This window comes from Larimichthys crocea, chromosome XV (genome assembly GCF_000972845.2).
Source record: "Larimichthys crocea isolate SSNF chromosome XV, L_crocea_2.0, whole genome shotgun sequence".
Lineage (NCBI taxonomy): Eukaryota > Metazoa > Chordata > Actinopteri > Sciaenidae > Larimichthys > Larimichthys crocea.
In genome coordinates, this window is record NC_040025.1 from 22944476 (window position 1) to 22969443 (window position 24968).

A 24968-nucleotide genomic window follows, 5' to 3' on the forward strand; every position below is an offset into this window, starting at 1 on the left:
GACACAAAGTGTCAAAGCTTTACTAACTCTATAGTGTAAGAGGGTCAAAGTTTTCTTTCTATGTAACTAGTTTGAAACATGACAAATACACCATCATTCATTCAGTCTTGTTCAGAATTGGTTATGGATCTATGATAGCCCTCAGGGGCGTCACAGCGCTTTAAAAAGTGGGGGTGTTCTAGGGGTGGCACATGAGCGAAATTATCTGCATTGATTATCGGGAAAATTAACCATATATATGTATAACTAGAAATAATTAAAATGCTCTGACCACTCAATCAACTTTGGCAAGTTATGGCTAACAGCTGAAGGCCTGTTGCCAGCCTGGCAACAAAAAGTGGAAGAAACATTTACTTGCTACTTGCTTACTTGCTATCACTGGTGATGGTAGTTTGGATTTCCCTCCTCTCACTACAACTCCACTTACTTGACACTTTGACTTGAAAAATGAGTCAGTGGTCTGCTGTCTCTTCCTTTTAGACATGGTCTGATCATCAGACTTAGAAGTAGATGTGTGCAAATTAGCAAACCTTCTGTCAGTTACCATTAACTTGACTCGATGCTAAGTTTGTTTGCCACCTGGCTTGGTTAATATTGACTTAAATGTCACAAAGCAAGACATAGTTTTGTTAGTTACCGACAAAATTCCTCATTACTTACTAGTCAGATGACTGTTACAGCCTCTGCTCGCTGTCTGCTTCGTAATAAAGAAATGCAGATAGAGCTCTGAAAAAATGTTTATTTTTTTATTTTTCGCGCGGCGGACCTGGTGGGTTTGGTCAAATGGCTGTGATTGGCTGGATGGCCGGATGGATCTAACTGACGTGCGCTCCGTTTCAGTATGCTGGTGGACCGCGAGGACGGGTAAATGGTTTATATCTCAGAAAAAGTGTGGGGGATGAAATCGTCTTTTTGTAAAAGTGGGGGTGTCGCACCCCCCCATCCCCCACGGGTGCGACGCCCGTGATAGCCCTACAGCTGCCCCATGGCACACCAGATAGGTGATTGTAAGCAGGGGCGCAGATAGTGGGTGTGTCAGGTGTGTCATGACACACCCACTTTTGAATGACCGTAGATCCGTCCCACCCACTTTTATGTAGCTTAACGTTTTGGTTTTTTTTTGTTTGTTTTTTTAAACTTTGTCTTCTTCAAATCTTCTGATTCAAGCATCACGAGGAAACCAAAATATGAATTAACATAATATTTGGTTTACTGAGGTGTGTGCTGATGTGCATGCGTTGTGTGTAACAACGCGTACGCATCAAGCAAGTGACTCGTTTGGACTGTGCAGCAAAGAGTGTGGAGTCGTCGTCGACTTTGGTTGCCACGGTTACCAACTGATCACTTGGACAGCTAGCTGCACGTTCAGCACGGCATGGCATGATGAGAAGGACAACAAAAAAGCAAAAGGGGCATTGGGGGCAGCTTCGTCCCCCCCAGTTTCTCAAACCTATCTGCGCGCATGATTGTAAGACAAGTTACACCATGGTTGCACTTGTGACAACTCGTCTCGACCACAATTTAGATACTTCCAGGCCTCGTTGGCGCAGTAGGCAGCGCGTCAGTCTCATAATCTGAAGGTCGTGAGTTCGAGCCTCACACGGGGCAGGTGTTTTAAAGTCAGACGCCACCCCAACACACTGGGCCAGACACATGCTCCATAATGTTCACTGTGGCTAGGTTTGAATGAAAATCAAGAACATACATGTGATGCCAATGATCAAACAGAAGCCTTACATCTGGCAGTTTCCTGTGACAATGTATCGCCTCACATTAATATGGAATAGTGGACACACAAACTGTCAAAGCTTTACTAACTCTATAGTGTAAGAGGGTCAAAGTTTTCTTTCTATGTAACTAGTTTGAAACATGACCAATACAACATCATTCATTCAGTCTTGTTCATAATTGGTTGTGGATCTATGATAGCCCTACAGCTGCCCCATGGCACACCAGATAGGTGATTGTAAGAGAAGTTACGCCATGGTTGCACCTGTGACAACTCGTCTCGACCACAATTTAGATGCTTCCAGGCCTCGTTGGCGCAGTAGGCAGCGCGTCAGTCTCATAATCTGAAGGTCGTGAGTTCGAGCCTCACACGGGGCAGGTGTTTTAAAGTCAGATGGCACCACAACACAATGGGCCAAACACATGGTCCATAACGTTCACCATAGGCTAGATTTGCACGAAAAGCAAAAACATACACATGATGCCGTTAATCAAACAGAAGCCCTACATCAGGCAGTTTCCTGTGACAATGTATCGCCTCACATCAATATCACTGTCAAAACTCTATGGTATAAGAAGCTCAAAGCTTTCTTTCTACGTAACTAATTTGAAACATGACCAATACACCACCATTCATTCATCTATGATAGCCCTACAACTGCTCCTAGGCACACCAGATAGGCGATTGTAAGACAAGTTAGTCCATCATGTGTGATAGAAGAGTTTCAGCCAAAATGAAAGGAAAAGGTGTACAAAACTGTGGTGAGACCAGCGATGTTGTTTGGTATAGAGACAGTGCCACTGTGGAAAAGACAGGAGGCAGAGCTGGAGGTAGCAGAGATGAAAATGCAGAGGTTCTCTTTGGGAGTGACCAAGATGGATAGGATCAGGAATGAGTACATGAGAGGGACAGCACATGTTAGAGGTTTTAGAGATAAAGTCAGAGAGGCCAGACTGCGATGGTTCGGACATGTCCAGAGGAGAGATAGTGAATATATTGGTAGAAGGATACTGAGTTTTGAACTGCCAGAGAGGAGGCCTAGAGGAAGACCAAAGAGGAGGTTTATGGATGCAGTGAAAGAGGACATGAAGGTAGTTGGTGTGAGAGAAGAGGATGCAGAAGACAGGGTTAGATGGAGGCAAGTGATTCGCTGTGGCGACCCCTGAAGGGAAAAGCCGAAAGGAGAAGAAGAAGATTGATTTATGTCATGTTCTCATTGCTGGTGAAATGTGATACTGTCATGTATTGTTTGTATGATATTTTATACTTCTTTCAGGGGCAAATATTTAACTTTTACCTCATTACATCTATTTAAAAAGACATTGTTACTATTTACTTGTTATTGTTATGACATGTTTGCTTGATCACATTTTGGTTGTGATCTCTGAGATCTATGCAACTCTGTCCTACATTAAAACTTACAGTACTTCGTAATTATAATAACAAAACGTGAGCTATTATCATTATTATTATAATCATGCAGGAGTAAGAATAAAATATGATTACATACCTTTCATAGATATTTACATATTCTCCAACAAATTCAGCCAATGCAAATAATAAAAATTTGATATTTCATTTAAAACATCAGCGGGCAAGTACAACATTAAAAAGTTTTTGTATTTCAGTTTGTGGAGTGAGGCTGTGGGACAGACTGAGTGTCCAAGCATGATCCAGTTTAAAAAGTGGTACAAACACATGGTTTTCATTCTTTAACAATCAAAACAATGTTTTCATAAATAATTTCTTTCTTTGTCATAAATGATTTGTTTAATTAATCTATTTATTTTCTATTTTATTTTTTTATGTAAATATATATGTCTGGGGAGAAAGATTGTTAATTGTGTAGTAGAGAAGGGGTAGGTTTAAATAAGCATATGATTCATCCTGATCCTTTTTGCACATGTTGGGTTCACATTGTTATTGTTGTTGTTTCGACTATTCTTATTGAATTTAATCTTCAGGACTAGGTATTGTAACTGCAGACCTGTTGGTGGAACCTTTAATGCGTCAGTAAAAACCTGTACATAACCTGTATGGTGATGCAGTAACATCATACCATTCATCAAACCAACAAACCAGTCAGATAAATGTCTACAGAACATTATAATCAATAAACTCATTAAAATCACTCAAACAGACGTTGATATCGTTACACTTCCGCTTCATTTGACCTTGTAATTAATTAATTAAACTGATTAAATCAAATTAAAGAAGGGACTTATATGGGGGGGAGGGACAAATGACCGTCATAGCTGTCAATCATGATCAAGCACTGTTCTTATTGGATGGGGAAAAGACCAGCGTCTGTCGTGTGACGTCATCACGCACATATACGACCTGTCCTTGAAGCCACAACACAGGCAAGATGGTCGCATACTGGAGACAGGCAGGCCTCAGGTAAAGAAAACTGATCATAACACGTGAAACTGCAGAGTTAGGTGATTGTTTAATGTCGACAGCGGTAGTTTAATGATGTTTCTTTTTATAGCCGCACACTTTCACTAAGAGTCTGCCGTTGTTTCGTGTCTTAAGCCCTACACTAGCTTCAGCTAGCCTTTAACATGCGGCGCTAACGTTGAGCTAATAACCTTCCCACGTTTCTTGTTGATGCATCGTCGTTTGTTACTGAAGGAGCAGTGCAGTCTGTCTCTCCCAGTGTTTGCTTGCCCTTTAGCATGCGGCTAACGAGTGTGTCCTCTCTGCAGCTACATCCGCTTCTCCGCTATCTGCGCCAGCGCGGTGCGCGCTGCGCTGAAGCCGCAGTTCAAGACCGAAGCACTGAAGGCCGCAGAGGCCCACGTCAAAGTCCTCAAACCCAAAACAGCAGCAGCATGTAAGTTCATCACATGTTCAGTATGACACCGAAAGGTAAAGGCGTTCACGTGTTTGCACATAATCTCCTTCATTACGGCCTCTGACGGTCTGTGCGCTTCAAGGAGGCGGCTGTGACATTGACTGTGACACTGTGCAGCTTTTCATTTCAAGTGTTTAAAGGATTTCTTTTACTATTAGGTCCTGCAGCCTCAATTTGACACAAATAAAATGTCCTGAAGAATGATCAGTTACATTTATATGTAGTGTCAAGAGTGTATTATGCTAAATTCACCTTCACACAGTGCTACATTGTTTTATTAGTTTGTTATTGCTGATGCACCAACGCTCAAACATCGTCGTATTTAGTCAAAGCGCAGCTCATTTTTTAATTTTTAACCTAATTATATAGTGTTGAGTCTAGTAAGTTAATGCCTCATTTGAGTTTTCTGGAGCCATAACCTGTTTGTGTGGAAAAATCTTAATCTGCAAAGTAATTAGTACATTGGAGGTTTTGATTTTAATTAAACCGTACACCACACTCGCAGCAGTCTTTGGATCATGGTTACCTGTCCCTGGTCTGCACAGAGGTCATTGTTTTAATGGTAGTCTAGATCAAGAGTTCCTATATACTCTCTAAAACTGCTGCAGTTAGTTATTGAGCAGCCTCTCTCAATATTTCTGAGCCAAAGGACTCAGCAGTGTGTCGGATATCTACAATTTCTGGATGTGAAATGTTTTTTAGCAGTTTGGAGCATGAGCCAAATTAAGGAGCTCGTGAAATTCTGCAAACCTCCACTGTTTCTGTGTTGGTTGCTGTTTTTAAAAAAAGGCACCTTGGGACTTTTCTCATTGCACATTTTCTGTATGTGATGGTGACATGACCAAGGACATGTGAAAGTTGCTACAGTTCTCTGTATTTCCTCCACTGCTTTTTCAAGTGTATCCAATGTTCTGCCCTGTTCATTGCCATTACCAGGGAAGTAATGTTTTATGATGTTGCACCACTTTTTTTTTTTTGTCATTTTGAGGTGAAAGTTTACTGACTAATTCTAAACCTCCATCCAGATACAAAGTATTATTCTCTGTCTGGGATGTGAAATCATGTTTTTATGAGAATATTTTCAGTGATGTTTCTATCCTCTGTTTTTCTCCTCCAGGATGTGAGACCGTGATGTAGATATTTTTTCCCTGAGTTGTGGGGTCCTGTTCTGTCCTGCACACCGAGGAGAAGAGAAAAAGATGGATGATATCAAGATGACCTGTTAGAGATTGGGGACCTGAATGAAATGTTTTCCTCTTCATTTGTAATTTAAAATTGTATTAAAGATGGATATCGGAAATACATTTTGTTTCCTTGTATTCTTGCCTTGTTGGTAAACAGCACTACAGACTAAGACATTGAAACATTTTTGTCTGTAACAACATTTTTTTATTTTGCTATAAATAAATCAGTGCATGTCTACATGGTCATAAACAGAAACATGGTATTTACAGAGGTATGTGTGTGTTGATCCATGAGTATATTAATCATTGAAATGTAATTTTTCCAGTCAGAATCTAAGTCGGGAAATAGGATGTCCTGTATACACAAGTTAAAATCTGAATCCAAATTTATTAGAAATGCATGCATTGCTTAGTGGGCTTAAAATTAAACTACAGCAAACAACTGGCAGGACCTCTTTTTGTTCTAATGCAGTTCAGATTAATTAATGATGGGGTTTAGTGCCTCCTAAATTATTCTAAAATTGATTGATTTTCCTCCAGAGGGAAGATTCAGATTGTTACAGCAGCGTAAGGTCAGCATAAGTATAGATAGAGAAACCTAAAGGCAAATAAATGTGTATAAAATAAGAATAGAATTAAAAAATAAAAGTAATTCAGGAGTAATTAGACAAAATATGAAAGCAGAGGTGCATGTGCATACAGTACCCACAACTAGTGTTGTACCTATACAAACTACAATGCAATACCATCTCAAGCAAACTTATTTTGTCATTATGAATACATGTTAATAGTATCATGAAAACCACTTGATCCATGTTTATATAAGCACTGATCTGCTTTAGGAAAAATTCTCCATGATTGTCAAAGGTAAAGATTAGTAGCATAGTCAGAGAAGGACTTAAAATCTTGCTCAGGGGCACTTCAGCAAGATTCTTAATTACAGCTGGATTATTATTTTAGTTCCCCCTGCTGCTCAATTAGCCACAAACCCAATTTAACTGCACTTATGTTGAATTAAAAATATAATGAACCCAATTTTATTTGCTCTAATACATCTGTTTGGAGTGATGTGAGTTCAGTGTGGACACATCCACAGGTAGCGCTTCATCCTCGACGTCCGGTATGAACACACTAAACCCTAGCTGTCTTTCTTCTCTCTGGTCATCTTGATCATGGTCTCCGGTGATCGGTAGAGGAAGATGAGTTTCTCAAACATTGTCTCCTCCAGCTCCATCTCTCCTGTCTCCCGGACCACGAAAATGTCTGTGCAGAGCTTCAGGACTCGGTCCACACACGGTAGCTCCTCAAACATGATGGACCTGGAGATGCCGTTGAAGAACTCCCTGACAAATTTTCCGATGACGAGCACCACTGACATGTACAGGCCTACGATGCTGTGGTAAAGAGAGGAGGAGCAGTGGGAGCAACATATTTTGTCATGTTGTTAGTTGGAAAAAAGTTAATTAAAATATTTTTTAAAAATATTGAAGGTAAAGAAGAACATTGTGACACATTAACTTTCATTTAAAGGAGGGTCTTGTTACCTACCCGTGACCAGCCAGAAAGCCCAGACTGGCGGGGCTGACTTTATCATTGAACACCACTATCTCTATGCTGTGACACTTGTTGGGGGAGGTGAGAACTGGGGAGCACTCCTCCACCACCCACCACTGGTCTGGCTCTTCCTCTGACACGCCAGTGACCCTCTGAAGTTTGATTGACATGGGCCTGAAGAAAGCCAGAGCCTGGAGGTCTGGGCGGTCCGAGTTCTCTGAGGGAAGATGTGCCAGAGTTATATTAAATGACATTTTTTAGCCCAATAAGCTGACTGCTATAAACCAAAATGAGGCCAGAAATGAAGATAGAGCAGAAATAAAATGAATTCCTTACAAATGAGGCTGTGAGCCAAGATGGATTCCTTTGGATATTATAACTACAAAGCAGTTATAATCTGTAAAGGAAACATCTGCAGTATGATCAAAGTACAATAAAATGTAACTAACCTACTTTCATCCTGGTTGCCATTTTGGACTCTGGCCCTTTGGGACCCCTGAGGAACTTTGGCAACAGAGAATGAATGATCCTAGAGGACAGAATAACACAGTTTAACACCTTTGAGCTCAAGTCAGACTGGAGAAAATACTCAGCAACAATGATGAAAAGTGCTGACAAATTGTTGATAAAAAACAATATATTGTCATTTTTACTATTACTTACTACTATTTTAAGGTACATGTTCATCTGAATTAAAGCCACCACTAGCACATTGGTTTGATTTAATGAAGCTATAAGTAAGGAAATTGCATTTCAACACCTAAAGAAGACAAACTGTACAACCACTGTCACTGTACAACCAAATAATCACACTCTGGTTGTGTTCTGTCGACTGAGACTCACACAGGTTTGCTGCTGTTGCCTTTGAGCATGCGAACTATCCCTTCCCTCAAGGCCTTGTCCTCAAACTTCACAGTGTGTTCTCCCACCGTCTCTACATTCATTGATATGGACGCATTCCTGAGAAGAGAAAGAGAGGAGTCACACTTAGTATACACACACACACATCTACACAGACTGTGATGCCTCTCCTGTCTTGGACGCTGTTCTGACCACCCTCAGTTTCCAGATGGCTGACATGGGAGGGTCCTCAGCTGATTAAGCTCACCCAACCCTTGAGCTGCCTGACCTGAACTCATTTGCTCTGTCCCTTCCTACAGCTGGCATCCACACTGAATCATTATCTTGATTATATTATTATATAATATAATATTGGTTTGTCTTGTGATTTCTGTTCAACTTTAGTTTTAATGAATTACTTTTGTTTTGAGTAAACCTCTTGCGTGGACTTCCTACTTTGTGGCGAGACACATACACACACTGACCTGAGCAGCGTCCAGCGTAAGGTCATGTAAATATAAGAGGAGTTGCTGAGCTCCAGTATCATGGCCTCTCGACTGGCAGGGCTGATGCTCCACAGCAGACTGGCATCACTCTTAATCTTAGCAACAACAATGTCCTCCACGAGGTAGTTCATTATGAACTGCATAGCAGACTGGGAGAAAGAAAGATAGATGGGGATTAGATTACTGGAGTTCTTTTATTCATTCAATTCAGTGCCACGTCTCATTATGATTACAACATATACAGTACAGTATTTGGCCTGTCTGAGTCTTACTGGATGGGTCGCGTAGACTTTGGTGAGTCGGTTAAATGCAGTTTCTGTGTATGGAACCAGGTTCTGCTCCTGTGCGCTCATGGTGAACAGAGGCTGTGGAAACACAATCAGACATACAAGAGATGGAAAATGACCAATGCCTGAACTGCACAGTTAAAAGACCAGTGATCACTATGATGGTCTGCTAGCCGGTCTGCTCCTTTGGTGCATCTTGTCTCGGAAACTACTGGACATGTATGGCAACTACTACTGCCATGCAATTTTCTTTAGACATTCATGGTCCCCATTGGATGAATCCTACTGGCATTGGCGATCTTCTGAGTTAGATGGATTCACCTGATTTCTCATTTAGCACCATGATCAGGTCAAAATGTCAGTTAATTTGTTTTTGTTTTTTACAAAATACCTGCAGAACTAATAATCAGACTAATTAACAAATGTTATCATGCTAACACACTAAAACTAAAATAATGACCATGTTTACGCTGTAATAACACATTAACATCAGCATTGTCACTGTTAGCATGTTAGCATTCAGCTCAAAGCACTGCTATGGTTCAGTTCGAATTTGTTGTTTAATAATGAAGATGTGCATTACTGGTGACTTTTATCCACAAAACACCACAACTTAATTATTTACTGTAGCACTTAAAGAAAACAGAGACTATAGACTACCTCATATCCTGCAATGCTGAGCTGGATGGAAACGTCCACCGGCTGATTGGTCACTCCGGCTGCTGACTGGACCAGTGACATGAAGAGGAGTGGGAACCAGATGATGCTGATGAGAGCGAAGATGATGAATCCTCCCATCCCGTATTTCACCACCTTCTTCTTCTTCTGCCCTGGAGGGTGGGGGTATTTCTGGAAGAATCACATTAAATTACTGTAGTTTTCACTAATCATTATTCAGTCTACTGGGAAAGAGAAAGTTTATTTTGAGTCATTTACTTAAAAAAGTCAAGACAAATATCTGTCACAGCCGGTCACAACTCAGATCATTATCATAAATCAAAATGTATCAATAACTCCTCTTATTTTAGAAGCTTTGGACAGAATACATTTAGTATTTTTACTGATAAAAGCACCAAAATGATTAGCTGATAAGCAGAATAGTCATTAATATATGATCTGTTGATAAGGATCTCAATTACTTTCTCTGACTCCTTCCAGCACTTGAGGATAAATATGTTAGCATAGATGTCTTCAACACAAATCCAGCTGGAGAGAGAAAGAGTGGTGTCGGTCCAAACCCAATCCATGACCGCCCTCAACTCTGTCAGGAAGGGAACCAAACGAAACCTGGATGAAGAGACAAGAACTTTATGAAATTATATAGTTTATGTTATAAGATGCACCATAAAACTATTTTAAAACACTCTTAACTATGGTGAATGTTTAGTGTTGAAATGTGTCTTTTAAAAAACTAAGTTACGCTGCATGTTGTTAATGAAGATACTAAAGCCATTAACTGTTCTTACCCTTGGAAGAGGAAGAGGTTCAGGTAGTTGTAGTTCTTGGTGAGAAAGTTGCCCAGAATGCGGTTTGGGTAGCCACATTTGATCTGATAGGCAGACAGGCCAAAGTAGATACACTTTACAAAGTACCAGAGTTGAGCAATGTGGTTTTTGTTGAACCTCCTGTGGAGAAAAAAAGACAATAAAAAAAGAAGGAGACGTCAATGAAGGCTAGAATAACTAAATTTAGGGATGGAGGTTTTATGAGATCAGTAGGTGGGTTAGTTTTTTCCAGTAAATCTCAGTCAGTTGAATAATAAATTGATGACCTCTCTGTGACCCCAGGGAGGATGAAGAACATCCAGAAGTGTATGCCGAATACCAGCACCACCTGGAAAACACACTTTCCCAACAGGGACTTCTGCAGGTAGAGGGCCCGGTCCACTATCATGGTGCCGAACTGCATGAGCAGCATGACCAGGAAGGCCTCTGGAACCTGATCCTCTGACAGAGACTCTGTGATATCGGCCGCTGCAGAGTATTTCTGCAGAGAGACAGAGGCCAGCCTGATTGTGTCATATGGTACATAACATTTTATGTACATTATAAATATGTCTATTCTTGGTTGGATAAGAGGCAGGACAGACTCTTACCCCAAAAGCCCAGTATCCATAGATGGTGATGATGAAGTTGACTACATCCACGAGAAACATGAGGGCGTAGACGTCACAAACGGGACTGTACTCTGGGTGGATTATGTCGTAGAAAAACTGTCTTATTGGTAAATAAATGTGAAGGGCACTGTAGAAAAAAAGAATATACAATGTCAGAATACATTTTTCTACAAACTGTCAGATTCACAAACTGTATTTTAGATCGTCTGGAGCATCAGCTGTGTTTCTCACTTTATGCATGGATGCACACCGTGAAACAAAAGCTGAGCTAATTCACGTATGAGTATCATCAGTGGATGATAAGTTCTCCTTGTGGCTAAGCCCCCCCTAAAACCTAGTGACGCCTCTGGTCAGGGGAAAACAATCATTAAACAGTGTTAAAATGTCATGAGGTGTGTCTGTTTATGTACACAATACATAAACATGTACTAATTCTACAATGCTAGTTACTTAGCTTACTTACATACTTATGTTCTCAATTGATCAAATCAGATATCAGTGTCCTGGTTATACTTTAAAGTTACATTATGCAAGACTAAACCCATATTCAGTCATATGATCAAATGTTGTTGGTTTCTGAGATCATAGGACATCAGTATCAAGTCAATATCTTGGACAAGCTACAATAAATCATGGTATATGTAATTCAAAGCTTATAGATTATATAATTTAACTTGCCAAAATTACTCTAACATCCCTGTTTACATTTCAACCTGACCTGCTGGGCAAAAACACACGTTTTAGACAGAAGGTAGAGCAGTCTAATGTTCATTTGAGATATCAAATGTGGACCAAAACAAAAATACGCACACTTCTATAATGGCAGCTTTGGCCTGCAGCATCCTCTCTCTGATCTGCTGTCTGATCCTCTGCTTCCTGGTCAGCGGAGCCTTGGCGTGGTGCTGTCTCTTCTTCTTGCTTTGCTGCTTCTTGGGCTTCACCTCTCCAGTAAAAAAATGAAAGATGAAATGAAAGATGAAATGGAGAAATGTTAGTCAACAGAAAAGAAGAAGAGTATAGTCCTCAAAGATGATTCATTATCAGATTTGGATCAAGTGTTTTTTGAATATTCACCATTAGTTTCTGGTGATTCGCCTTTCTTTCGTCTAAAGAATAATGATGTGGTCGAAGCCTGCAGAGGCAGGAACTTCAGCCGGCGGTGAGATTTCTCGTTGTTGCCCATCTTGTCTCCTGTCATCTTCTTTTTGTCCACCTTCCTCTTCATCTTCTTGAAAAAATCAGGCATCTCTACCTCTTTGTTGTCCCACAGCCCGTGACACTGTATGGTCATGCACACAAACAGAATCTTAACATGCAAAACTACCTGCACAACAACAGTGCCCCTTTACAGGAAATACAGCGCCAGGTGGGTGTATTATCATGGTTACCTTAAGAATAGACCGGTGGAAGAACAGAGCAAGCAGCTGGATGAGGTCAAAGAGGACGTAGCCGTCTTTCTTCTCTACACCAATGATGTTGGGCAGAGCGAAGGGCCGTTCAGCGTTGATGCCTCGGTAGGCAGAGGTGGTCCAGGGGAAGAATCCAAATTGGAAAAAGTACTTCACCACAACAGTCAGCTGAGAGAAACAGAGAAGAAAAGAATGCATCCATCTTTTATTCTTTTCACAGTGTTGTCTGTAAAACCTAAAAAGATTTATCCGCATTGAATTTAAACACAATTTTAAAAAAGTAACCATTGAACTGAGAACCTCATTGAACTGATTGCAGCCTGTATGCTGGTTCTAAAATGAATATTAATACAATTTAAACGTCCTTATGTTACACTGTAATAACTTACCTCTGTGTAGATAATGGCGGTCATCCAGAAGCGTTTGCTTGGCCGGGGCACGGAGAGCATGGCCCAGAGGAAGATGAGAATGGGCAGGATGAGGGAGAGGAATGAAGCTGACACAATGTGGTTGAGGATGATGACGAAGAAGCACAGCATCTCTGACTTGGACACCATGGTGTTATAGAGGGCGAACACCAGCTTCAGAGGCCTCGGCAACAACCCGAAAAACTTGTCGGACCCTGAGATCTCATCATTTTCAAACATGCTATAGAGAGGATGGAGGGAAGAGAAAATGAGATGTTGAATCATACATATGCTCATAATAAATGCTCCTATTTTGTTTTCAAGTAATTCTTGTGTCCACTGACTTGTTAAGCAGCAGCTCACTGGCAGTGAGGTTCCTGGTTTCCTGACTCAGAGGTCTGGGAGTCTCTGCCAGGTCAAGGCTTTTCTCTCCATCACTCTCCCTGAAGCCCAACGAAATGCTTTCTGAATAATCGGCAAATTCATCTTCTTCTCTCAGCTCTGTTCTCTCATTCAGCTCTTCTTCTTCAACCACATGATCTTCCTCCTGTGGTTCCTCCTTCTCCTCTTCCTCTGTTTCTTCTATTTCTTGCTCACATTTCATCTCACCCTCCACGTCTTCCTCCTGATGCTCTTCTTGTTCATGGTCTTCCTTTAGAGGGTGGCCATCCTCTGAGCTTTTGTCAGGATAGAGATAGGAATATTTTAACTTCAAGAATCAAGGAAAGTTGCACAACACATGAAGAATGTCCTGGATTATCTCCTGTAGCAACAATGTTTGTGAACCGCACCTTGGTGAAAGTTCATCAGTCTCAACAGAAGTCATATCAATGTTGGCTGTTCTTAGGAGCCTCCGTCTGAGCTGGTCAGCAGCAGGTGGCACAATTGGAGGCTCTTCCAGCTCCTCTTGAGTCGGCTGCCGGGAGCCAAGCATCGTCTCATCTGTCATACAGCTGAAGGTGAGGAGGAGGAGAGAGAGAGCGAGAGAGAGAGAGCAGAAGAAATATAGTAGAAGCAGGAAAGAGAGTGAGTGGCAAATGCGTGACTGATTCAGTGTCTAGTAACCTACCTGGAAATGCTGCTGCCCCAGGACACTTTGGAGGCTTGGTTCTTAAGCTTGGCATAAGCGTAGCGTGAGGAGGGGACTGCAGGCGGGGAGGAGGGCGTTGCCAGTGGGTCATCGAGGTCATCTTGAGATGAAAGTGTGTTCTGACGGGACTTCCAGTTTTCATAAAACTGCTTCACACTCTCCTGGCTCACCTCTTTGCCCTGCAGAGCAACAGAGCGAGAGGAATAGAGGAAAACAGAACGTTAACATGGTCTGATAAACTGAAGGTGTAGCTGACCTCAAACACTGTGTACGTGGGAAGTGTTTCAATTTATTTGTCACATACTTAATGGAATAATATATATATAATGATAATAATATAATGGTAATAATGATTGGTAATTATGACACTGGCAATACAACAACACTAGCAATTATAACAAGAACAACAACAACACTAGCAATAAGGGATAGTCAAAGGCAGTGTTCTCATTTAGAAAGTAGACACACACATTCCTGCACCTCACCTTGAGGTTAAAAACCAAAAAATGTCTCGAGTCATCAGTTTTCTATCCTGTCCTCTCACCTTCTTTTGCTGCTGGTTGAGTAAAGCTCGCTCAAAGCAAAGCACCTTGGAAATGTCCAGGCTGTCTTTACAGAAGGAGTTCAGACCCTCCGTCACGTCGTCAAGAAGAGCCTGAACAAACACCAGGCTGAACTTCAAGATGCTAATGATGCGCTGCAAAATGTTTTCTGTAAGGACAAGTACAAGTAAGTGAATGTCAGTATATTAGGTCACTCAAATAAAATATTCCTGTCACTCTAAGGTTTACTTGTAAAAAAGTGGTTTGTTGTAAACTGTAATGCAGCGACTTGTGTTTGTTGTACCTTTTTCCTCTTCTCCCTCCTCCTCCAAAATGCTTTCATCTAGTTCATCCTCACTAGAGTCCGCTCTGTCAATGCCTGAAAAAAAGATTTTATGATTAAATCATCTTGGCGATTCGTCCAGCAACAGCAGGATGTCTCCACAACTACTGGCCAGATTAGGGTCAAATTCAATTCGGACTCTGCTGACCTCATGACCTCTCATCTAGCTTTATGATCAGGACAAAATATTTATATTCTGTAGTTTGAGCAACAGGGTAGCAAACTTCCATTTCACCTAGTGAATAAATTCAGGTGTTTGTATCATATCATCTACTGGGCTAATTTTCCATTATTTTTTCCAGCACATCCAGGCTTTAGTTCACAGTAGCCACTCTGATATTGGACTGATTTAATGATTTACTGAATTATTACAGAAGCACAACATGTCACTCTATCACCTTGCTGTCTCCGCAGTTCTCTCTTTTCTCTCTTCTTCTCCTCTTTCTTTATTTTTTTCTTCTCCTTCTTCAGGTCCTTCAGAGCCGTCTTCGAGCTGGTGACCCAGGCGTTGTAGGCCAACTGGGATATCAAAGACAACAGATACACATTATCACTGATGAGGCTGGAATAGAGACATTGTCCAGTCAGTGCTCGCTTTTAAAATAGAGTATAATCTTTAATTGTGGAAATCGTTTGTTGTTTTTCTATCTCTCACCTGAAAGGCAGATTTCTTCTTCGTTGGTTTCTCCTCTTCTTTTTTCTCTGTTACTTCTTCCTCTTCCTCTTCACTGTCACTCTCAAACAGGTGGTAGCCACAGTTGTTTTCAACTGCATCAAACAGATCGCTGTCAAAATGACATCACTATGCATACTCTTGAACTTTTGAACAAGGCATTGATCCAAAGCTGATCAGTGATTTGTTTGAATTATTTGTGCACCACTATGAGAGCACTGAGCAGTGTTTAGACAGCTCACCTCCAGGCTGAGACACCCAGGGCTTCCACCATTTTCCTGCATCTTTCTTCGCCTTCTCATCATCAGCTGGAAAACACAGATCAGCATCTTTAGTTTTTGACAATATCTGATTTTTCTCCATTTCAATGACAGTTTCATGTAAGCACTTGTATAAGTATATACTGTATCTCAGTGAAAAGTGCACTATGAAACTGGAAGAAACATTTTGACACAAATAAACTCTTCAGTTATGTGTCTGCATTTTAAATCAAATTTATGTGGGCAACACATCTAATGCTTTAATAAGATAGTTCTACTAACCAAACTATTTTTAGTAGACAAATAATACTACAAATAAATAAGAATAAAGAATAAAAATAAATACCAGCAGGCTTTGTACCTGAAATATTTTTCATTGACAGCCTGCTCGTGCTTTGCTGTTTTAACTAACAGTAGACACAGAAAATAGATTCACTTGTGTTACCCAGTGTCACCTGCTCCTGATCAGCAGGAAGAGCTGGTGTGTCTGCTGCTGCAGGTCGACTCTTCTGCTTAGATTTGATCTTCTCCATCCTACAGGAAGAGGTCGGAAAGGAAAGTTAACTGTTTCCTCTTTTCATTTTTTACAAGAGAGAATAAATGATTCAGATTCAGTTTCAAACTGGATCCAATAAAATGTTGTGAACGGTCTTTGTGCTGGTACGTTTAAAGTTTCTTACTGTTTCTTCAGTGTCTCCACAGATTTCTTCTCCATCTCCAGTCTGGCTGCTATCAGCTTCTTCACTTTGGCCTCAAACAATTCAGCGCCCCTTAGAGGCAGAAAGGTAAATGTGCTTATGCTGCTCTATTTTGGGCCAAAATGCATGACAGAAATTTCCATCCATTTAAATTACATAGGTTTAATATAAATCAACTAATAAACTCAATGTGATTCCACTGCACAGTATCTGTAGTAGTAACCAGTTTATGCATTCAATATTAATAAAGACAATCTGTTTGCCCAAACCCAACAGTGAAAATGAATGCAGTCATTTTGAGTTTATTAGTACTACTACATAAATCTTATTACTTGCTTCACATTAAGTTTGTTAGTTTATTTGTATTAAAACTATGTTAATTGAATGGAATTTTTTGAGTGTATGTTAAGAAACTTAACAGGAGGTTGTTAAACTTGTTGTACGAACCTGGAGGCCAATATCTTAGAAGACTTCAGATCAGACACGACATAGAGGAAGTAGTAGCTGAGGAAGACCCTCCTCTGGGCCAAGAGGACTGTAAAACAGATTGCATCCCAAACAATGCCGGCCTCACCCTCTGGCAGTTCACACTCATCGTCAGGATGAGCTGATAGAAAAGAAGAAATAAGTTGTGGTTGAACAATTCAGTTGTAACTTGCTGAAAACTATTAGAGGATATTAATATCAACCAAATATGATACACACACAGCTTTTCAAAGTATCAGATCAGGTGGTTTATTATAGTCAACTAACAATAATTTGACTTTTCAAACCAAATGTAACTAGAAAAAAAACTCAAAATCATGATTGTGTGCATGGTGTTTGCATGTGATACACTTGCTCTTAAAAAAACATTTTAACCTCAATGAAACTTCTGTTAAATAAAAAGAAAAATGCATGTTTACTGTACTTTTACAATATATATACTTCATATTACTTTTCATGTTTGAAAGTTGTATGTGGCAGTATTCATATAATACCTAACACAAAACACTCTCAGATCATATATATTGTAAATGTTGTGTATAAACACAAGAATTTACTGAGATTTCAGATTTGTCATTATCTGTTACAGATACTTACGGAGGTCATAGCCTTTGATGGTGCAGAACATGCTGAAGGCCTGAATTAACCAGCAGCTGTTCTTCATCAGAGTGTCCAGGTAGGCACAAGCACCGAGCTGACAAAATGCACAGAAAGCATCTTTAACTGACAGTACAGATCACGCTAAACAGGCACAAACTGTATTCAACAGTGTGGTAACTCACAGACAGCAGGTTCTTCATAGTGATCACAAAGCATGTGTACCCGATGAGCCAGTCCCACAGCCGTAGGATGTATTTGACCGGCTGCATCAACACGCTGCCACCAAATAACATGAAGTAGAAACAGGCCACCAGGTAGCCCAGACAGAAGATGTTGATCCGTGTGGTGCCGGTGATGAAGATGAGGCATAGCACCAACCAGAAGAAATAACTGAACACAAACACCTTTACCATGTCGAGGTAGCACCTAAGGACAAGACAGAAAGAGACATTTTACCACTGAGACATAAAAGATCTGAGCAAACTGCATAATTATGTTTAAAGAAATAGTTTTGAGATGTGCTTAATTGCTTTTTTGCCAACAGGTAGAAGAGAAGATCGATACCACTCTCTCATCTGTACGGTAAATATGAATCTACTGCCGGTAGCTGGTTAGCTTAGTTTGGCATACGGACAAGAAACAGAGGCAACAGTTTGCTTTTTAAAATTTTTTGGCTCTGTCTAAAGATCTCATTTGAACAACAAACACAAAATCAACAAGATGTGCTTTTACAGTAGATTGTTTTGTTATAAAAGGGGTTGAGGTCTTCATCGATAGCTGTGTGTTTCATCTGAGTGCATAATTATTTTTTTCTAATTTTAGGAAATACATAGTGTCTTTTATCCATCTTGTAAAGCTAGATCGAGACTGCTGGTTCCAGCAAAGCAGGATGATCCTTCTGGTTATTAGGGAAGTGAAGGCAATAATCTTGTGAGCCTTGCCTTTTGTTTACAGTCTCTATCGCCTATTCCTATTCCTTTAACATTTGTGTTAGTGAGTGGTTCTTGATTTTGGGTTTATTGTTGTTATGAACTATGAATTCATCTAATGCTAATTTTTGTTATAATTTACTTTATTAATCTCCAACAGGCACATACATTTTTCCCCCATTCTATTACACAGTTTACACACACATAAGCCTGAAATACAGACACGCACAGGATTCATAGACATGCAACTGTGGGGGGAAATGTGATGAATGATGGGGCTGCCACATAGCAAGCAGTTAGGGGTTTAGCGCCTTGCTCAAGGGCACATTCGATGTGCCCAGGAGGTGAATTCAGTCTGCAATCGGGTTATTTATAGCCAAAGAAAATTCAAGTAAGATAAAGCAACACAAAAACACAAACACAAAAGTAATTTCAATAAAATACTTGATTAGCAAAACTGTCTAATTTCCAGTCGGATGACTAATCAATTAATTCATATAATCTTTTAGCTTTAGTTATGATTGTTCATTCATTATTACAATTCTGAAAAACACCTTATTCCATTCATCGATGAGACCTAGAGTATGTGTTGACGTTTTTTAATTGTTTATTAATAGATAAAACACAATCTACTGTCCAACTCAAATACCAACTTCATCAGCCAGTGAAAAACACAGCTTCGTTAATTTCACAGATGTGAGTACGATATGATACGAACATATGAATATGAAAATCTGGTCTTTGAGTTATTCTTCTCAGTAAAATATATAAATACATATACATATATTTTATATATACTCTGTTAACAGCCAGATAGAAAATCTGATGAGGCAGCAGGAAGTAAAATCAGGCCATAAACAAAGGCATGTCTGTCATGGGAATGGGAGATGTCCATGAGTGCTGAGCCAGCAGTTTCACTTTACCAGAACAGCTTTCATGGGTTTGACAACGATCTAACTCAAATCCCCTTAATGCTCCTAAAAAGACGAAACCCAGCTTGATGGACTCCCAATTCTCCAGCTACAGTTTAACGTACAAAGCAGAACGCAATTCAGGGAGATTAATTAAGTGTTGGATTATTAGGTTCAGGCTGTTTCCTGTTCTTATCTCGGGTCTATAAATTTAGACTGTCAGGGTGAGGTTGATCAGGAAGAGATGAAAATAAATCAAGCATCAATATAAATGTGTTTGATAACATAGATACATATGAATTATTCAACTCAAGACAAGTATGAAATTTTATGGAAATGGGACCAAAGCACTCCTCTACAAAATGTAGAAGATGAAAAATAAAAAAAGCATGTCTGGTATTTCTGACCTGCAGTGGAGGAAGTTATTAACAGGTATGAACTGGTTGAAGGAGCAAGGGTCCAGACTGCGGCTGATCTCAACATTGTCTCCAGCCAGCAGTCGCACCGCCGCTCGGTTCTCCTCCTCAAACACCTGCCACTGCAGAGACGAGCAGAGCAGCAGGAGGTGGTCGTCTGCAGAGAGGACAGAGAGAGAGGTTTAGAATCTGACACAAGGAGGAATAAGTTTACAGTCAGGACAGAAGAGAAGACAGTAAAGATGAACTCACAGAATATGAATGAAGGATTCGGTCTCATGGCGAAGTCAGGCAGGTAAAACCACTTAATAACATTAGAGGTCAAAGGATGGACTGCGGTTCTCCAGGGGTAATCTGATAAAAACGTAGAAAAGTAGAGAGAAAAAGGTAGAGAAGCACTCAATGAGATTTATATAGAGTACTTTTGTAAAGAGTGAACAGTTTGATGTTGTGTGAAGTTATTCAGCAACCATTTTGATAATTGATTAATTGTAATAGTAGTCATTTTTCCAAGCACCAGACAACAAAATGTGCTGCCGCCAACTTCTCGAATGTGAGAAAATGCTTTTCTTTTTAATAACAAATTGAATATCTTATAAGATATTACCCTGGAGTTTGGGAATTTCAGTGATCATCCTTCACTATTTTCTGATATTTCATAGACCTAGCAATTAATGGATTACTCAAGAAGATGTTTATCAGAAATCATTACTTTGATATCACGTAATTGATCAGTGTAGATGGTACTTTAGTCTCAAGTAGCTTGTTCTATTTAGTTGATCGTAGTTTATTTATACAAAAATACCACAGATCATTAAAAAGTACACACCAGCACAGAAAGCAGGTGGGATGCCTATGCAGAGCACGTACTGCAGCACCATGAGGCCTGCAGTAAAGCAGCAGTATTTAGGCCACACCTCCCCGATAGCCTTCCTGCGTCGCCGTGACACAACAGCAATTAAGGCACAGGAGTGGAGCAGGGCATAGAAATCCATCCTCTGACCAATCACATTGACCGCCACGATCAAACTGATCTAAGAAGAAGCATGTTAAGACGTCAGTGTCAGATTTGTGAGACAGTTCAGATTCATGTAAACAGACGTAGACACACACACATAGGTACCTCCAGTCCAAATTTGTAGAAGCAGAAGTTGACAAAGTACTTGATGCAGGGTAAGATGCCGTGATCCAGGTGCTGCCTTGTGATGCCCTGGAAGAAGATGCTGAAAAGCGGGGTCTTCAGGTCGTTATGGAGACGGAAATAGAGCTGGTGCCGATGGACAGTCGCCTCGAACACCAGTAGCCCCAACACCAACAGATGGTTCTACAACACAGAGCACACTTTGTAGAAAAAAGGTGATCTGGGACATCATCCAATCGACTTCAAAAACAAATTCAAACTGTTGGACAAACTTGATGTGTGCTTCTTAAGTTAAAACTGAAGGTAGCAATCTTGTGTCTTTCTCTTGTGTCTGATTTTTGAGTGCATTAGAGCAAAAAAAAAGTGTGTGTTGTGGTTGTAATGTAAAAGAAATGAAAAGAGATTACCGTACCCTGAGACAGGGGAGGATCCTGCCCTCACATTTACGCAGCGCTCCACACCAGTAGACGGGGTCTACAGGCTCGACGTAGAGAACAGACCTCCTGAGCAGCTCCATCATGTTCCCCCTCAGCTCCACTCCATCATCTAGGCCCGAGCTGTTGGACGGTGGCAGGCCCTGAAATACAAACGACAAATATGTGTAGGAAGGCAAATGCTAAACATGAAGCATGATGCCTGGAGCACATAGCAAAGATTTTATTGTTTTTATTTATATTTATTTATATAAGTTAAAGCTCACTGTTTTAGATAATTGTTACAAACACATGCAGTTATGGATACTCACAGCTGTGCAGTTGGAGGAGTAATCGAGGGGTTTGATAACTTTGAGCTGGTAAAACATCTTGCACACCACCATGACACAAGCCCAAACAGCAGAGATGCTAGATGCCAAAGGCCGTAACCGTGAGAACGGGAGTGCAAACACCCACAGGACCAGGAAGAGCGAGTTCATCAGAGAAACCTGTTAATCATAATGTTTTACTTTCACGTGAATGAGCAAAATAAATACTGGTTTCAGTGTTTCCACAGAATATGTCACCAATATCCCACCTCTTGCAGTGACACCCAGATGATGCCAGAGGAAACAATTTTGAGGCTGTGGAGCTCAAGCAGTCTCCAGCTCTGCTCCTGGAGCTTCTGCAGTCCTGACAGAGCCTGAATGATCAACAGGCTCGCCCTGTCCACAATGATAACCCACTTGTCCTCACTACTGCCAGGGACAAACTCTGGGAGGAAGAGAAGGTAATGATGGTAGGGAAGGACACCAGACATAATTTGCTGCTACAGCTCTCATATAGCTCAGACAGAGCTTAATGGAAAGACCACCATTTGAAGAAAAAGATGACTGAGGAGCCATTTAGGGACTTAAGCTGCAGTTACCCTCTCCTGTTGTCTCCTCCTGTTCCTCAGATCCTTTCTCTGAGGAGGTTTGTAGGCCAATGCTGTCCAGAGTCTCCTGACTTTTCCCAGTTCCCATTTGCTCCTTCACAAGCCTGAAGAACAAACAGAATTTAAATAAAGATCAGAAAACTGTACTCAAAGGTTTGAGTAAAGACAGAGTAGATCAACATGGATGATTTTTTTTTGATACCTCACCCCGAAACAATCTATGAATATGAATTATATTCCAGCGTATTACATTATGTACTGTAGACACGAATACTGATAGACTGATAGATTAGAGTAAAAACCCAAATCAAGAATCAAACATACCTTTTCTGGAACTTTTCAATGTTTTCTTTAATGCTAGAAAAGAGCGATATATGAACATTACAGTGAGTATTACTGACATTTCTGTTACTATGATGGACAGTAAAAAAGGAAATACTCATGTCATGTCAACTCAATGTTTAATTATTTTTACACAGTCTAAACAGAACTTGTTCTTCTTGTTAAGATTCACAGCCAATACATTTACACCAAATGTGGCCGGCTCATCCTGGTTCAAGGCAATAGATCAACTGTGTGAGATGCAATTAACTGTGATGGCTATTTACACAAAGCCGTATGAAATGTGAGCAACAAAACATTTATGGGGGAATAAATGCAGCTCTTACGTCTCAGATATCACATTGACTGAATTCCTGAGCTCTTCCTCTCTGGGTGGAGAGAAGGATGTATTAGACAAAGGGGACAGACACACAGATATAATATGTTTAGTAATAAACCAGAAAATGTATAAAATACATACAGAAACAACAGTAAGTTCTTGTTCTGTCATTAAATAAAAAATGGCACTTCCATTCATCAATTATATGGTTATAAAGCACTTTCAGTTCATCTGAGTAGGATATTCTTCCCATGTCTGCACACATTCTTGCCGTCTCACCTGGAAGCCTGTCTGACAGGTACGTTGTCGAGGTCAGTGAGGGTCAGGAAGTCTGAGTTGAAGTAGTGCAGCTGGAGGATACAAGCCAATAGGAACACAGCAGGGAGCATGATACGTGCAAACAGCTCCACTGTGTCGTACTGCTCCAAACCAAGGTCACGGACACTGAAAAGTCAGACAGGTTAGTGGATTATCGAGAAGGGCCAAGCAAACGTCATTCCCAAAACAGCCTCTTAAAACTGAAAAACAGAAACACAAACCAGTACACACAGAAACCCACCCATCCTCCGACATGCCTAGGATCTTTCTGAACAGACTAGACACACTCTTGAACTGGTACAGGTAGATGGCGATCAACACAAACATGGAGTAACCAACCACCACCGCCCAGAATATCTTCAGGATCCGACGCCAAACATCATAGCGAGTCTGAGGAAAGAGAAAACAGTCCTTTTCACTGAAGCTACAGATCTTAACGTCATTAAGAAATTATCACCACTACTGTTACACTCAAATTTTTTTTTGTAACTCCTGATGTCAGAATAGCATTGCCTATATTCTTTTCATCAAACACTCTGATATGTAAAACACCAGGGTGTTGCTGATGTTGTCCGAACAGACAAATAGTGTCTTGTCTTACGTCACCTCCACAGCCATTAGGCCTTCCTGTAAGTGCCTACCGTGTTTCTAAAAGGTCAGCAGAAACATATCATGGGCGGGGGGGGAAAACAGGAAAATAGCAGCAAAAAATGACTGCGTATGTGTTTATGAGTCACAATCAATACTTTTAACTGTTAAATTGTATCGATGAGCGGTTTGCATCAGAGCCGGACCCATTCTGAATGTTTTTGTGCACAAACAACAGTGGAATGGTTCACTAATGATAATTTAGGAGTCAACACATTACAGTGTAAGATGAACCTAAAACTATGCTGGATTTGTGTGTTTTACTCAACAACATCTCAACTATTAAAGCAGATTTCCTCTCCACTTATTGACGCATGCAATCTCAATATCACATTTCCATCTACTCTACTATGTACAATTATAGTACAAAGTCACAGAATAAATGTATACATAATAGTCACTTTTATACGACAGAGTATTAGGGCCACTGCAAAGTGATTTTGAGTATTAAGTTGTAATATTATGAGAAGAAGTGTTTGCGTTGAGTCATGAGTTTATTTGTTGATTGGATTAGTGTTTCCTGACAGTCTACAGTCATTCTGACTTGTAAAAAACTTGTTTGGTCTGCAGTGTCTACTCTGCTTCCCCCTCACTTAAAGGCACTTCTTCTGCATGCAATGCTTCCCCTTGCCCAGAGAAGTGGCACCTAATCAGACATGGTGAAATTAACATTTGTGTGGACAATAAGCCACACAGTGGTGAGATTTATGGCCCATCAGAAGTGACAACTAATTTCACTTTTCCACCCATGAAGCGCACATTCACTTCCCTTAACATTGTCTCATCCAGAGACCATGCAAAGCAATTTTGTGTCTGTCTGATAGTCTGAATAGGATACCACCATATCAGAAGAGCGCAGAGCTGTGACATAACACACATCATACTATAGGACAGGTGGATTCTAGCTGTTATTTTTATAGTATTTGCATAAACTGGGCTTTAATCACTGTCAGACACCATGACTGAGGCCCAGTCTGATGTACACCAGCTTCTGATCCAAAACACATCATACA

At 40.4% G+C, this 24968-nt stretch overlaps 2 protein-coding genes and 2 non-coding genes across 4 annotated transcripts; 3 read left to right on the top strand and 1 right to left on the bottom strand.

The window, feature by feature from the left end:
• The first annotated feature begins 1535 nt into the window (after positions 1–1535).
• Positions 1536–1608, top strand: trnam-cau (transfer RNA methionine (anticodon CAU)). The gene has a single exon. It is a non-coding gene; the product is annotated as a tRNA-Met (tRNA).
• Positions 1609–2033: 425 nt separating this feature from the next.
• Positions 2034–2106, top strand: trnam-cau (transfer RNA methionine (anticodon CAU)). Its single transcript has one exon. It is a non-coding gene; the product is annotated as a tRNA-Met (tRNA).
• A 1890-nt stretch (positions 2107–3996) lies between these two features.
• atp5f1e (ATP synthase F1 subunit epsilon) lies at positions 3997–5890 on the top strand. The gene is made up of 3 exons (XM_010744482.3): positions 3997–4129; positions 4438–4565; positions 5704–5890. Coding segments are annotated over exons 1-3 (162 nt in total). The 5' UTR covers positions 3997–4097; the 3' UTR covers positions 5706–5890.
• A 690-nt stretch (positions 5891–6580) lies between these two features.
• si:dkey-11f4.7 (piezo-type mechanosensitive ion channel component 2) lies at positions 6581–23925 on the bottom strand. Its single transcript, XM_027288567.1, has 41 exons — positions 23914–23925; positions 23549–23697; positions 23269–23433; positions 22997–23038; positions 22653–22685; positions 22329–22432; positions 21990–22153; positions 21724–21900; positions 21391–21555; positions 20961–21161; positions 20667–20871; positions 20090–20191; positions 19829–19994; positions 17764–18007; positions 17579–17675; positions 16943–17102; positions 16478–16567; positions 16243–16331; positions 15780–15845; positions 15520–15632; positions 15263–15383; positions 14826–14900; positions 14524–14690; positions 13959–14158; positions 13681–13842; positions 13234–13566; positions 12872–13130; positions 12462–12650; positions 12148–12352; positions 11884–12016; positions 11053–11200; positions 10729–10943; positions 10424–10582; positions 10097–10244; positions 9618–9806; positions 8943–9035; positions 8650–8819; positions 8168–8284; positions 7774–7853; positions 7319–7541; positions 6581–7164 (listed from the first exon to the last, which is right to left on the bottom strand). The coding sequence occupies exons 1-41, from the start codon at positions 23923–23925 to the stop codon at positions 6909–6911; spliced, it is 6186 nt and encodes a 2061-aa protein (XP_027144368.1). The 3' UTR covers positions 6581–6908.
• Positions 23926–24968: the final 1043 nt, after the last annotated feature.

Coding starts and splice junctions, on each gene's coding strand:
- si:dkey-11f4.7 (XM_027288567.1), bottom strand. Junction 19,995..20,089: donor GAATCCTTCATTCATATTCT/GTGAGTTCATCT, acceptor TCCTCTCTGCAG/ACGACCACCTCCTGCTGCTC. Junction 12,651..12,871: donor CCGCCATTATCTACACAGAG/GTAAGTTATTAC, acceptor TGTTTCTCTCAG/CTGACTGTTGTGGTGAAGTA.
- atp5f1e (XM_010744482.3), top strand. CDS start 4,098: ATGGTCGCATACTGGAGACAGGCAGGCCTCAG. Junction 4,130..4,437: donor TGGAGACAGGCAGGCCTCAG/GTAAAGAAAACT, acceptor TCCTCTCTGCAG/CTACATCCGCTTCTCCGCTA.